A 12084-nucleotide genomic window follows, 5' to 3' on the forward strand; every position below is an offset into this window, starting at 1 on the left:
GCAGACTAGTGACGTTTTGGGGCAGAAAGCCCAAGCTGTGTGCATCTGATTAGGAAGTCTATATGTTGAGGATTTGAGATTCTGTCAAGGGACCTGGTGTGTTTAGGAAGAGATGGTGTTAATAAAGTCAACATTTGGCGAAAAATATTATCATCCCGAGAGAGAGAGGTCAAATAATGTGTGTTAAAGATAAGAGTTAATTTTCACTAGATGCAATAAAAGCTGTGTGAATGCAACACGGAAATATCTGCTATGCAAAGCAATATATCTAATCCTATTGCTGCAGCAATAAAACATGTGATGTTCACATTCCAGGCGTATGCATTCTTAAAAATATCCCTCATTCTCTTGTGTATTTTGAGTCACTGTATTCCAGAAGCCTGAAGTTGCATAACTCTGAAGGAAAACCCTGCATCTTGACCTACTTAAAGAGACCGTAAGAATCGGCTTTAGTCTGTTTAATGTCGTCCCGCTCTGCAGCTGAATGCATGCTGGAAGTGTTATCACTAAATATTGATTCAATTAGGTAGAGCAGCTGTTTGATAATGAGATCTCAAATAATTACAAAGACTAATTGGACCGGAGGATTATGGATTGATCCGTTTCTCTGCCTTGAAATGGAGAAAAGCGGGATTCTTTTTTGGTGCATCTTTGACAGGGACGATGGAAGCAGAAACCCAGTGAACCCGAGTGATGTGCAACATCACAGAGCCTGTGCTGTAAAAACTTGGTTATTATATAACCACGCCAGAGGGATGGGAGTCTTTTCTCTCCTCTGTGATCTAAAAGAGACATCCAGTGCCCTCTAAAGCATTGCAGAAGAAGACATATTCAGAAACATTACAAAATAAACAACTCTGACAAGGTTTTGTTCTTCCAGGGGTGTGTTGTGTAAGTGTCTGAGGAAGTGCAACGGAAAGAAAAAGTGATGGAGATGGTTTTGGTAATGTGGTTTTTAAGAGGATCTTAATACAGTGTTAAATCATTTTCTGTTTGAATAGTGTAATACATATTAGCTATACTTCCCAGCAATATGCTCTTTCAACAATGTCTGTCAACTTTTCTCACAATCACCAGGAAGTACACAAGAAAGAGATTTAAATATGAACGCAAACATTTTTATGAAAGATAAAATAAATATTTTAATCTAATATAGTAAATATTCATGAATATAATTAGAAAAATCTATCTATAGAAATATGAAATCTGTATACGATTATAAATATATATATATATATATATATATATATATATATATATTTAAATTGCACTAATTTAATCTAACGAATCAGGTAAAAATGTATCATATTTTATTGAAAATGTAAACATTTGATCAAACTTTGATAATAGCCTCTTTTTTTTGTTACACTGTGGAAGCTTCTGTCACGAAAACAAATTCCTTGTATGTTGAAACATGCCTGGCAATCAAAGCCTATTCTATTCTATTATATTCTATTCTATTCTATAAATAATGAAAAATCACTTTTTAAACCTATTCCGTTATGACCCCTATATACACATATACATATACACATATACATATACATACAAACACAGTATATACTGATTTAAGTGTTGTTGTTGTGTTTTTAATTTATTTATTAATTCAATTATTAAATCATTAAATGTTTCAATAATTTCTGGTCTGTATTGTTTAACTCAACTTAAAACATGATATCATAAAAAATAACTGAAACTTCACCTAGGACCTAGGAACCGCACACAATACACTAACAACTACATGGAAACATTCTGCAAATAACCCACAACATTGACAGACGATTGCTTTTGCGCTAGCAAACACAATTCATAATTTCTTTAGAGAATGAATAAAAACATTAAAGTTAACTTCTGGACTAATGTAGCTTTGAAGATTGAACCTATTTAGCAGCCACAATAAAAAAAGCAGAGGTGAAAATCCTTCATCATTAAGTTGCACTTTAATTTCCTGTTTTTTCCCATTCAGAATGTCAGAGTGTGACAGAGAGTAAGCCACTCATTCACACAGCTATACAACATCTACGATCCTTCAGATAGTGCCGAGGACTTAAATAAACAGAACACTGGACTTTACTCAGGCATGTGGCCTTACATTACCTGCCTTTACTGAACTCTCAATGTGTTTTGGCCAGGTTTTCTGTTATAAAAGACTCTAAACTGACTGTCAACAAGAGTTTTTAATTTATTTTACTAGAATTAGCTTAGTGCATGTTCAATGTAACCTTACCACATTAGAGAAACCTTAGCAAATTCCAGAAACCTGCAGCGGACATGCAAGCAGCCCTTTCTCTTTCTATGCACCAGACACTTTTGTAGAGCTGCACAAAACCGAATGAAAACAAAAAAGCTCTTTTGTGCTGGCTTGTGGTGCATCAGGGACCGCATGCTGGCTGATCGACGGGGGTCCAGACTCCACCCACCAGAGGTGAGCAGGAGTGTGGGAAGAGGCAAGTGCACAATGCTTGCTCTCCTGAGGGGCGGCAGGAACCTAAGACCCGGCCCCCGCTCCATGGCAGACAGGGCAAGACTCTCTTTCAGCAGACGGAGCCCTAGGGTCAGTATATGGGGCCCAAAGAAGCAGATCTGTGTGGAGTGGCACGGCCCACGTTTAACCTGTCCCAGATGGCCCTGTTCTGTGGGCACCACACAAGACAGTTAAAGCAGTCTGGGAAGTTCAGTCTAGGAGTTACCAAGTTCAAAGAATAAGTTCATGAAAGTAATGTGGAAGTGGATTTAAATAATTATGTAGCCCAGATTACATGTAATCCCAGCACTAATGATATGAATCAAATCAATGTGATAAACAAGTTAGTTCAAAAGTAATGAAAAAGTGCATTACTTTGATTGCATTACCTAAAATGTGAATTACATTGCTAACTATAATTTTTGTCATGTAATTTGGAATCAGTAAAAGATTACAATTGGTAAGTAATCTGCCTAGCATATACGTAAAAAATATGCAATGCATTAAGATAATTTGTATTTAACAATATTTTAACAATCTCTTTGAGATATTTACTGTCTCACTAACATTAAAAGCTCCAGTAAAACCAGTGCATAGTCCAAGTATGGGGTGCCTAGAGAAGGAGGAAGGCTTTTTCTAAGAAGGTATTCATCACTATTAGGCTACTGAGACCCATTCATTTGTATGTTTCTCCATATGAAATGCTCTTCCCATATGCAGCAACAGCAGCAGGATTCTGGAAATCCAAAGGGGGCCCCTGCTCAAAGTTCAAGAGCTCCACTGCAAACCCCCCTTCCTATGCCCATCCACCATGGTTACACATCCATGATAGACAAATATGAAAGCATATGGCTCTCGGCTGCAGCTGACATGATCATTCGTGCTCTGTCTGGCCTCTGGAGCTTGCCAGCAAGCCTCATTAGGCTCGTGCTATCTGTGCTAACCAACAGGAGGTTTTAGGTTGACGGTTGATATGTATTTGTCAGCCCTATTACACCTGTCAAAGCCCCTCCCACTTCATTAATAAGAGCGGGCATGAAGATCTTGGAACCGCCACAGCTTTTGGATTCTCAAGCTGATGGGAACAGATTCTCACTCTTCTGTGCTAAATAATGAAACAGGTTTATATTGGGATGTGGTGCAGCGAGAGACATTGTGGAAGACACGTCGTGACCACATCTTCCACAAACAGGAAGGTTCATCTGACAGGTCACTGATGCATACGGGGATGGGGGATGGGGGATGGGGGTAATTTTAAGGTAAAGAAATATGACATTTAAAGAGAAAGAGAGATTGTTTTGGAGCTTTTGCAAAACCTCAACATAATGGCCCTGTTTAATTGCAATGTTTTTGTTTTTTAAAGAACAATCTTATATGTCAGAAACTGGCAATTAATATTTTGATGTGGTTCAAAAAAATCATATGAAAGATTTGTTTACAAATCTGACTTATTTGTTTCTTGGGTTCAACTCACTGACTTCCAGTCACAGTGGTCATTGAATACTTGAAAATGAAACTAATTTTAGATTAGAGATATACAATACTTTAAAGAGATAGTTAATGCAACTTCTGTCAGAATTTATTCACCTTTATGTTTTTTTTTTAAGCTTGCTGAATAATTACGCAAAACTACCATAAAAGTATTATTCAATGATGCATATAATATGTAGCCTAGGTCAATTCATGATATAAATTGCAATGTTTGATTTCTATATGAACAGTTCTTGTGATTCAAATCTCATCAATGGATCTTTTAATAGAGTAAATAAAAACAGTATGAATGATTTGTCCACAAATCGGATTTATTTTTCAAATATAACATATTGACTCAATCTAGTCACAGTGGTTCATGGAAAATAATTTTACAGTAGGGAGATACAATATTTAAAGAGTTTCAAAAAGCAGTCTATAAGTCAATAAATATTAAATAAGTAAAATTCTTTCATCATTTACTCACATTTTTTGATGCTTCCAAGCTTGAAGGTATATAAAACATTTAAAAAATGATCATAAAAGCATTATATTTGAAATGTAAGTCGACTTTTGACAAAAAGTCAAAAAGTCGTGTTTAATTTGTGAATAAACTATTGTTGTGAATCTCGAGTGGTTCTTGTGTTCAACTCATTGATCTGATCCAGTCACAGTGGTTCTTGAATACATGGAAAAGGAAAATTATGAGTGAATAATGTGGTCTTTTTCTCATTTAACACCACTGTATATGGCATCAAAATACTTTTAAAACATTTTCATGGTGGTTTTACATACTTTATGAGGATTACAAGCTTTATACCCAATTCATTGTAAATCATTGCAAAGCATTCAAGGAAGGTTTGATTTTGTGGAAATTTTTCTTGGTTGCTGCATGCACATGTTTTTCCAGACTGTCCTGCCTGTCACCAATAGTGTGATAGACAGCAACAGAAAGACAGAGAAATGCAGATAAAAAGACAGTAGCACTAAGAAAACTCACTGCATTTATTTTTCAGCTCTGGTGTGTACAGGCTTGTCTGAGCCATCATAAACACCCCCGGCACTCCTCCACACACCCCGGGCAGTGTGCCTGATTGTCTGTCAGCCATTGTTGGAGATGGCTTACACAGTAGAGATGTCTCATTTACACTTCCTGCCATCACATTCAAACATGATATGTGATGTCATTTTTTTGGTAGGTGACAGAGCTTATGAGGGCCCTGCGTGGGAGGAGCCAACTGGCAGAGGGGGGAAAACTGTGGCCTTTTTCCAAGAGCAGTAAGAGTATTGATTTGACCTTCATCTTTAAATACCAAACATTGAGGTTTTGGTCTAATGGTCTCTGTTGTGTCAGTTCACTTTGCGTCCCCATGCCTGTGATATGACTTACATGGTCAGGTGAATGTGGCGGCACATTGCCACAGCAGGACAGTAAAGTGACTTTGACCCTCTGATCTAAATGTCCATACGTAACTGCCAATGACAATAGGTTATGTAAATCCATCCATCTATCTATCTATCTATCTATTAGAGATGCAATGGTATGAAAATTTCTTATTATTTTTATAGAGACCAAATTTATCAAGGATATCAATTTCATCTGTATTGTTGCTGGAATTTTTCAAAAATTACTGACATATTAAGTTTTATATTTAAAATCAACAAACAATAAATAAAATGACTTTTTGTTTGCACGAATACTAAAACATTAACATTATGTCCGGATTTTAATCGATATCATGACTGACAACAGTTTATTTAATAGAATGTATAATTTCTTTTTTTAATAAAACTTTGAAAAGGTTTCATAAAATTGTAAACCTCACATTTAAGGATTTAAAAAAAAAATGATAATGATAACTGATTAGAAAATGATTCTATCTATCTATCTATCTATCTATCTATCTATCTATCTATCTATCTATCTATCTATCTATCTATCTATCTATACTGAATGCCGACAGTAACTATCACTTTTTTTACACAATTTACAACTAAAAGAGTTTTCCAGGAAACGCACTCACGCGCGCCTTCTTGACGCCACGCACACACGCGTGACGCCCCTCTTCATCCCGCTCGCTGTGGCCAGAGAGTACAGCTCACGCCAGTGTCGGATCTTCTTTCATGCGGGCGCGCTGTTTCCTCTCCAGCTCAGTTTCAGTTCATTTCTCCAGCGCAGCCACCGGCTCACCAGCCCCAAGTTTACGCACAGGGATGCGGGCGCGTGGAGCCGCGTGAAAATGGCTCTCTTTAGGATTTACTCTTTCCTTGCTCCTTTTCATGTATTGGTGTTGTGTCAAGCCTTGAGGAATTATCCAGATAATGAAGGTAAGGCATAGAATCGCTGTCATGTTTGTGCGCTTTGGATGTTCTTGAATTTCGCTGGACTTTGGCAATGAATCATAATCATAGCGAATTGACGTACATTCGTTTCTCTCCCGGGGCAATCGTATTCAAATTTTATGCTTTAAAGACAGCATACGCCTCGGAGTTAGAACAAATTAATATAAGAAGTCGTTAACATGTAGGATTCTCGTGATCTCTTCTGAGTAACAAAAACAAGAATGCTAGCGGAGCAGCATTTAATGAACTATCCAATAATTTGACTTCGCATTGCTGAGTTGGAAGGATTAATAACTAGGATGTGTTTATGACCCAAATATAATTTAATGTCGCCCCAATGTTAATTTTTAAGAACTTGTGACTTGTAATTTGTTTTGAAAAACCATCCTGAGCGAATGTCACAGGTGATGCAGCCGTATGATTTATATAAATGGATATACACAAATGTTTAACAGAAAACTGTCCGTAACTATAAAAAAGCTCAGATTAAATCAAGCTGTATTTACTATATGTTGTGGTTTGAAGTGTTTAGCATTGCCAGGGATGGTTTGGACAGGCAATGCTATGAGCAATGACAAATGGACGTGAGACACTCATTTGCTTAATTAAACAATTAATTAGGAGAGATCAGAGAGAGCCGCTCCCACAGAGACTAGTATTCTAACCCATCCAGACCTATATAATCACATACATTGACCCTTGAGAGCGATCTAACTTCTTTGAAACTGCTATGAGACAAGTTACTTTGTGAGTGAGGGAAGTGAATAAGAAATAGGTTTCTTCAATTTACAAGTAACCCATTGATATTTATAGATATTTGTGATCTAAAATGCTGTGTTGTCATTTTAAGCATATCAGGCATTTTTAGACTATATGTTCAAAGATGCAGGATGCCAGTTGAAAACAGTCCACACTGACTTATTTCACTCTGAGCCTTCAAAAATCAGACAATAAATGAACCTCACTGGATTAAAATGGGTTTACTTCACATTGTTGTGAGATTAGGATTAAGCCACCCATTGTGCTGTTGTCAGAAGGAAGGTTCAATGGTGGGTTTAATACACATTTAGGTGGAATCTATCAGATAGGATTTTGTGCAGATCATTTGGACATGTCTTTGGCTGACTGGAGGCTTTGGGAAATTAAAATACACTTTGCAGGGCTTTGACAGTGGGAGTTTTGGTGCTTTATTGACATTAGCACATCTCAATAATCATTACATTTAACTATGTCTTTGAGCTTTACATTGGGTTATCATTTGTGCTGGTGTAAATTGCAGCTGCTATAGAGGTGTGCACTTCCTCTAACCTCCAGCTGGTGGTATCCCTGAGGTGATTTTGCAATATGGTTCTGCGAATGTTTGTGTTTTGAGCAGATGCACATCTGTGTTCGTTTCAACGAACTGTTCTTTAACTTCTTGTACTGGAGTTTTTGTCTTGTAAACATTTTCTACATTAAGGATAGTAGACATGTCCCGTATCGACATATGCTTGATATCTGTCTTCTGGCCAAACTAAATCACATCAGCACATATTTAATGTTAATGACTACATTGGTTTTCCATTCAGGATCCAAATGACTGACTTCCTCAGCACATTTTCTGTTTTTGGAAGACATTATTGCAGTGCTTGGATATTTACACCCCTCTGGAAATAATAAAGACCAAGATGTTGCAGAAACATCTTTAAAAAAAAAAAAACCCTTCATTCACACAAGCTCAAACCTTGAAATGGTTAATATATAACAGTGGTTCTAGACTAGCTGGTTAAAGATAAAAAAAAAATGGGTCACTAATATGTTAAATGTTATTATAAATAAATAAATATGCGGTAACTTAATTATATATAATTGAGCATAGTTTGGATAGAAAAATAAATAAATTGTCACGTGGTGCTAGCCAGATTAGACAGATGAGAAACATCTGAATTATTGGCGACACCATGAAACCATCAAAATAGACATTTGCAAACCAAATATGTGAAAAATGTTGCTTATTATTAGCCTTGGGCAGTTTATTGAGATATTAATAGTCATTATTGCATACACAGCATACAATTTTGATGCATTGTTGGACCACTTAAAAATCTGGATCTCCAAACCAATTAAGATCCACCAATCTAGGGTTGTTTAACTATAAATTTAAAGGTACCTGTGATAACGTTTTACACTTTATGAAGATCTTTTCATTTTTAACAAGTGCCTTCTGTTGCCCTCTTGTTTTTCTAGTTAGCGCTAAGGTTCCCCTCATTAGCTCGTCCTTTGTTCACCTTCTTTCTGCGTTTAGTGACGGTTTCTTGTCTGCTTTTGTTTTCCTCCCTGGCACTCTGGCAGGGAAATTAGCATGAGAAAACACACTTTATGTTCAATTCAGCTGTGCTTGGAGGCTCTGTTTTGCTCTCGTTTCTCACCATCTCTTAGCTACTGAATTAGAGAGAAACCTGAATTTGCATCTCTCTTGTCTGAGGAAGTCTGTTGATTAGTCTAACCTGTGGCCTTTTTTTTTGTTTTCCGAGAGTATTGGTTATTTTTCCCCTTCTAGTTGGTAGAAAGGTTTTAAAAAAGTGACGTGACATTCAGCCAAGTTTGGTGACCCATACTCAGAATTCGTGCTCTGCATTTAACCCATCCAAAATGCACACACACAGAGCAGTGAACACGCACCCGGAGCAATGGGCAGCCATTTATGCTGCGGCGCATGGGGAGCAGTTTGGGGTTCGGTGCCTTGCTCAAGGGCACCTCAGTCGTGGTATTGCTGGCCTGAGACTTAAACCCACAACCCTAGGATTGGGAATCAAACCAATCATTCCACTAGGCCACGACTTTCCTAACACAGAGCAAGCCAGCCTTGAGTATACAGGAATAGTTCAAGTGCTCGCCTGGTAGATTACATTTACAGATCTTAATTAGTAGTGAAAGTGCGGCTGTTCTATACCTGCCATGTAGTTCGTTATTTAACATTTCTGTTTAAGAAACTGGGTTGGAAACTTGGATCTAGCAAATTTAGCAAAATATACTGTAATTTTGCATGGCCATATGACTTTTAATGGACCAGTCCAACAGATGTATATGCTGATATAGCCTAAAGCTCAGAGACCAGTGCTGTTGATTTCAACTTGTACTCATTGGAAACACGTGCCTGTGGTGAAATTTCTGCAAAATGATGTTATGTTGCTTTTGGAACATTTTGCGAAACTAAGTGCACAAAAAACAAGGGATGCACCAAATGTGTGGCAACTGAAATTATAAGCAAATAAACGAAAAGACGGAATAAATGCACACGAACAATGATATGACGTGATCAATAGCAACCAGCAAAGAATTTCAAGGGAATAATCGACTTTTATGATTTTTTCATAATCATACAGCCCTAACTGTTAGTATTGTAATTTTACTGTTTTTCTGTAAAATAAAAACAAGACAATAATAATAATAATTAATAATAATAATAATAATAATAATAGCTCTCTTAATACATTTATTATAACATTCACACATAGTGTGAGTTAGGATCTGTAATATTTTCTATATCTATATATGGTATAGTGTTTGGTAAAATGTTAAAAATGTTCAGTGTTAAATATTTTTTAATTGTTGTTTTGTAATAGATTTTTTTATTTTTCTTCACATATTTTATATGCAACGGTGAAAAAAAATTGGCAAAATACATGGGGGAAAAAACTCGAAAAACTGTGTCCGGTATTCGCCCAGTGTTTCATTTTGTTTGGTTTTGGCTTCGGCCAAGAATTTTCATTTCGGTGCTTCCCTACTAAAAACATGTTAAGATTTATTCGAAACATATGGATATTAATCTGGCAACATTTTGTTACAATGGTGGTTCTATGTATCATAGCAGAAACTAGCCTGTAAACATTGATAAAAGGTCAGCGCTAACATGAGAATAATGCATTTGCTGAATGAACCATGCCTTTGTAGCTTGCTTTTACAGGAATTTGAGGTTTTTTTATTTTTTTTTATTTTTTTTTTTTTTACTGTGGCTCGTGTTTCTTGGGACTCCACAAGTGCAATGCTGTACCAGGTGAGCATCCGATCAAGTTTACTACATCAAAAAAACAAAACAAAAAAACAATACATTTATAGTTGTCAAAACGTAAAAATTTAGTCATACGTTATGGTAAAAATTATGTTTTAACATCATAAAATAGTTTTGTGCAAAGACCCTTCTGATATAAATATAAAATAAGTAACTAATAAAATAACTATTTATTATTCAATAATCTGCCCAGGTGAAAGGGAATAAAATAGTTGATGTTTCACTGCCCCCAGTGTTCATTTCAGCTTGAAACGGCAGTGAATTGTAAAGTTGTGTTTTGCAGTAGAGACACATATTTCCAGTTAGCCTAGGTTGATTGATTCAGTTGAATGAGTCAACTCAAATTCCCACTGTTGATTTTATATATATAACTATGAGTCAAAACCATTAACATGAGAGCTATTACTTTTTCTCTCTCCTGCTGCTCTGAATGGCACACCTTAGACCTTATCGCCCCCGGCTGCATCCAGACTCCTGTGGATCAGACAGCTCATGCGGTAGAACGAGTCTCGATGCCAGTGGCATTTCAGGATAGAGGCACAAGAGTGTTTTGGATCATGGCCAGAAAGCCGGCTGCATTACATTGGGTGAAACACCATGTGAATCTCCTGAATGAGACGATTCATTATAGCTATTTACCTTTACTTGAGCATATCAGTTTCATATTTCATCTCTCTGTGTTTATAGCTGAGCTGATGGAAAGTTGAAATGTAATCTTAATGTATTCTTTCTCATCTTAGTTCTGTATAAAATCCTGTCATCATTTACTCACTCTTATGTCGTTCCAAACCTGTATATCTTTTCCCCTCTGTGGAACATAAATGAGGATGATTTGAAATTTTTTTAACTGGTTGCCTTTGCAATGAAAGTCAAAAGAGCCCCAAACCCCAAACTGGACCCTTCTGACTTTCATTACAAGCACTGAGACATTTATCAGATTCTCTAGAATATGATTCCATGTTCAATTTAAATCAGATTTGTGCCTTTCGCTTGTCACTCAGAGGAAGAAGATCAACTTACATCCCACCTTTCCATCAAGGGTCAAAGGCCATTGTGTTTTATCAGCTGAAATTTTGTCTGAGAGCTTAACATTTTCGCGTTTATGCTATTTCGGTTCTGGTAAGGTAATGAGACTTGATTAAAACCGATCCCTTGTGTGTTCATGTGTGCTTAAACGAAACCCTTTTAGCCGACAACGGCTTTGATCTGTCATTATTGTGAGGCCCACTCCTTCACCTTCATTAACATGCTCTCTACTCTCTGTACCTAATACTCAGCCTTAATGTTTTCTAATGTCTGAGACGGTGTGAATTCTGTTTCGCGTATCTCATTAACAGCACTACACTTATCACTGATGGCCTGCTCTCCTGGGGATTTGAAGCTCGTGCGCTATGATTCCTGGGAGGTTTTATTGGATTTGACCCTGCATTTTGTTAATGCAAGGCTTAATTGCTTAGAGACTCATTCCGAATTTGAAAATGGCTGTTTCATGCGTATTACAACATGCTTTTTCCCTTTGATTGAAGTTAAATAAGTATGTTAAAATATATTACATTTTTTGTAAATGAAAATTGCTAATTTGGGAATTGAACCTAACCCAAGTATTAAACTTTGGTGCATAACTTGAACCGCTATTTATTTGAATAATAATAATAAAAAGTATGATAAACTTTGTTTCTTGATCATCAGCGGTGTTCTGAGAAACGAATCAGCCTTAATTATAAAGAGCCATTATGAACCACAAGCTCAAAGGTGA

The 12084-nt window shown here is 36.6% G+C and overlaps 1 protein-coding gene across 1 annotated transcript in view; it reads left to right on the top strand.

Moving 5' to 3' along the window:
- The first annotated feature begins 6021 nt into the window (after positions 1 to 6021).
- The window catches only part of LOC132116210 (ephrin type-A receptor 3), a 71951-nt gene continuing 65888 nt past the window's right edge, over positions 6022 to 12084 (top strand). The window contains exon 1 of the mRNA XM_059524909.1: positions 6022 to 6262. Within this exon, the coding sequence (XP_059380892.1) occupies positions 6175 to 6262 (88 nt within the window). The 5' untranslated portion in view covers positions 6022 to 6174. The remainder of the gene's footprint in view (positions 6263 to 12084) is intronic.

The sequence above is a fragment of the Carassius carassius genome, chromosome 35, assembly GCF_963082965.1.
Source record: "Carassius carassius chromosome 35, fCarCar2.1, whole genome shotgun sequence".
NCBI classification, from domain to species: domain Eukaryota; kingdom Metazoa; phylum Chordata; class Actinopteri; order Cypriniformes; family Cyprinidae; genus Carassius; species Carassius carassius.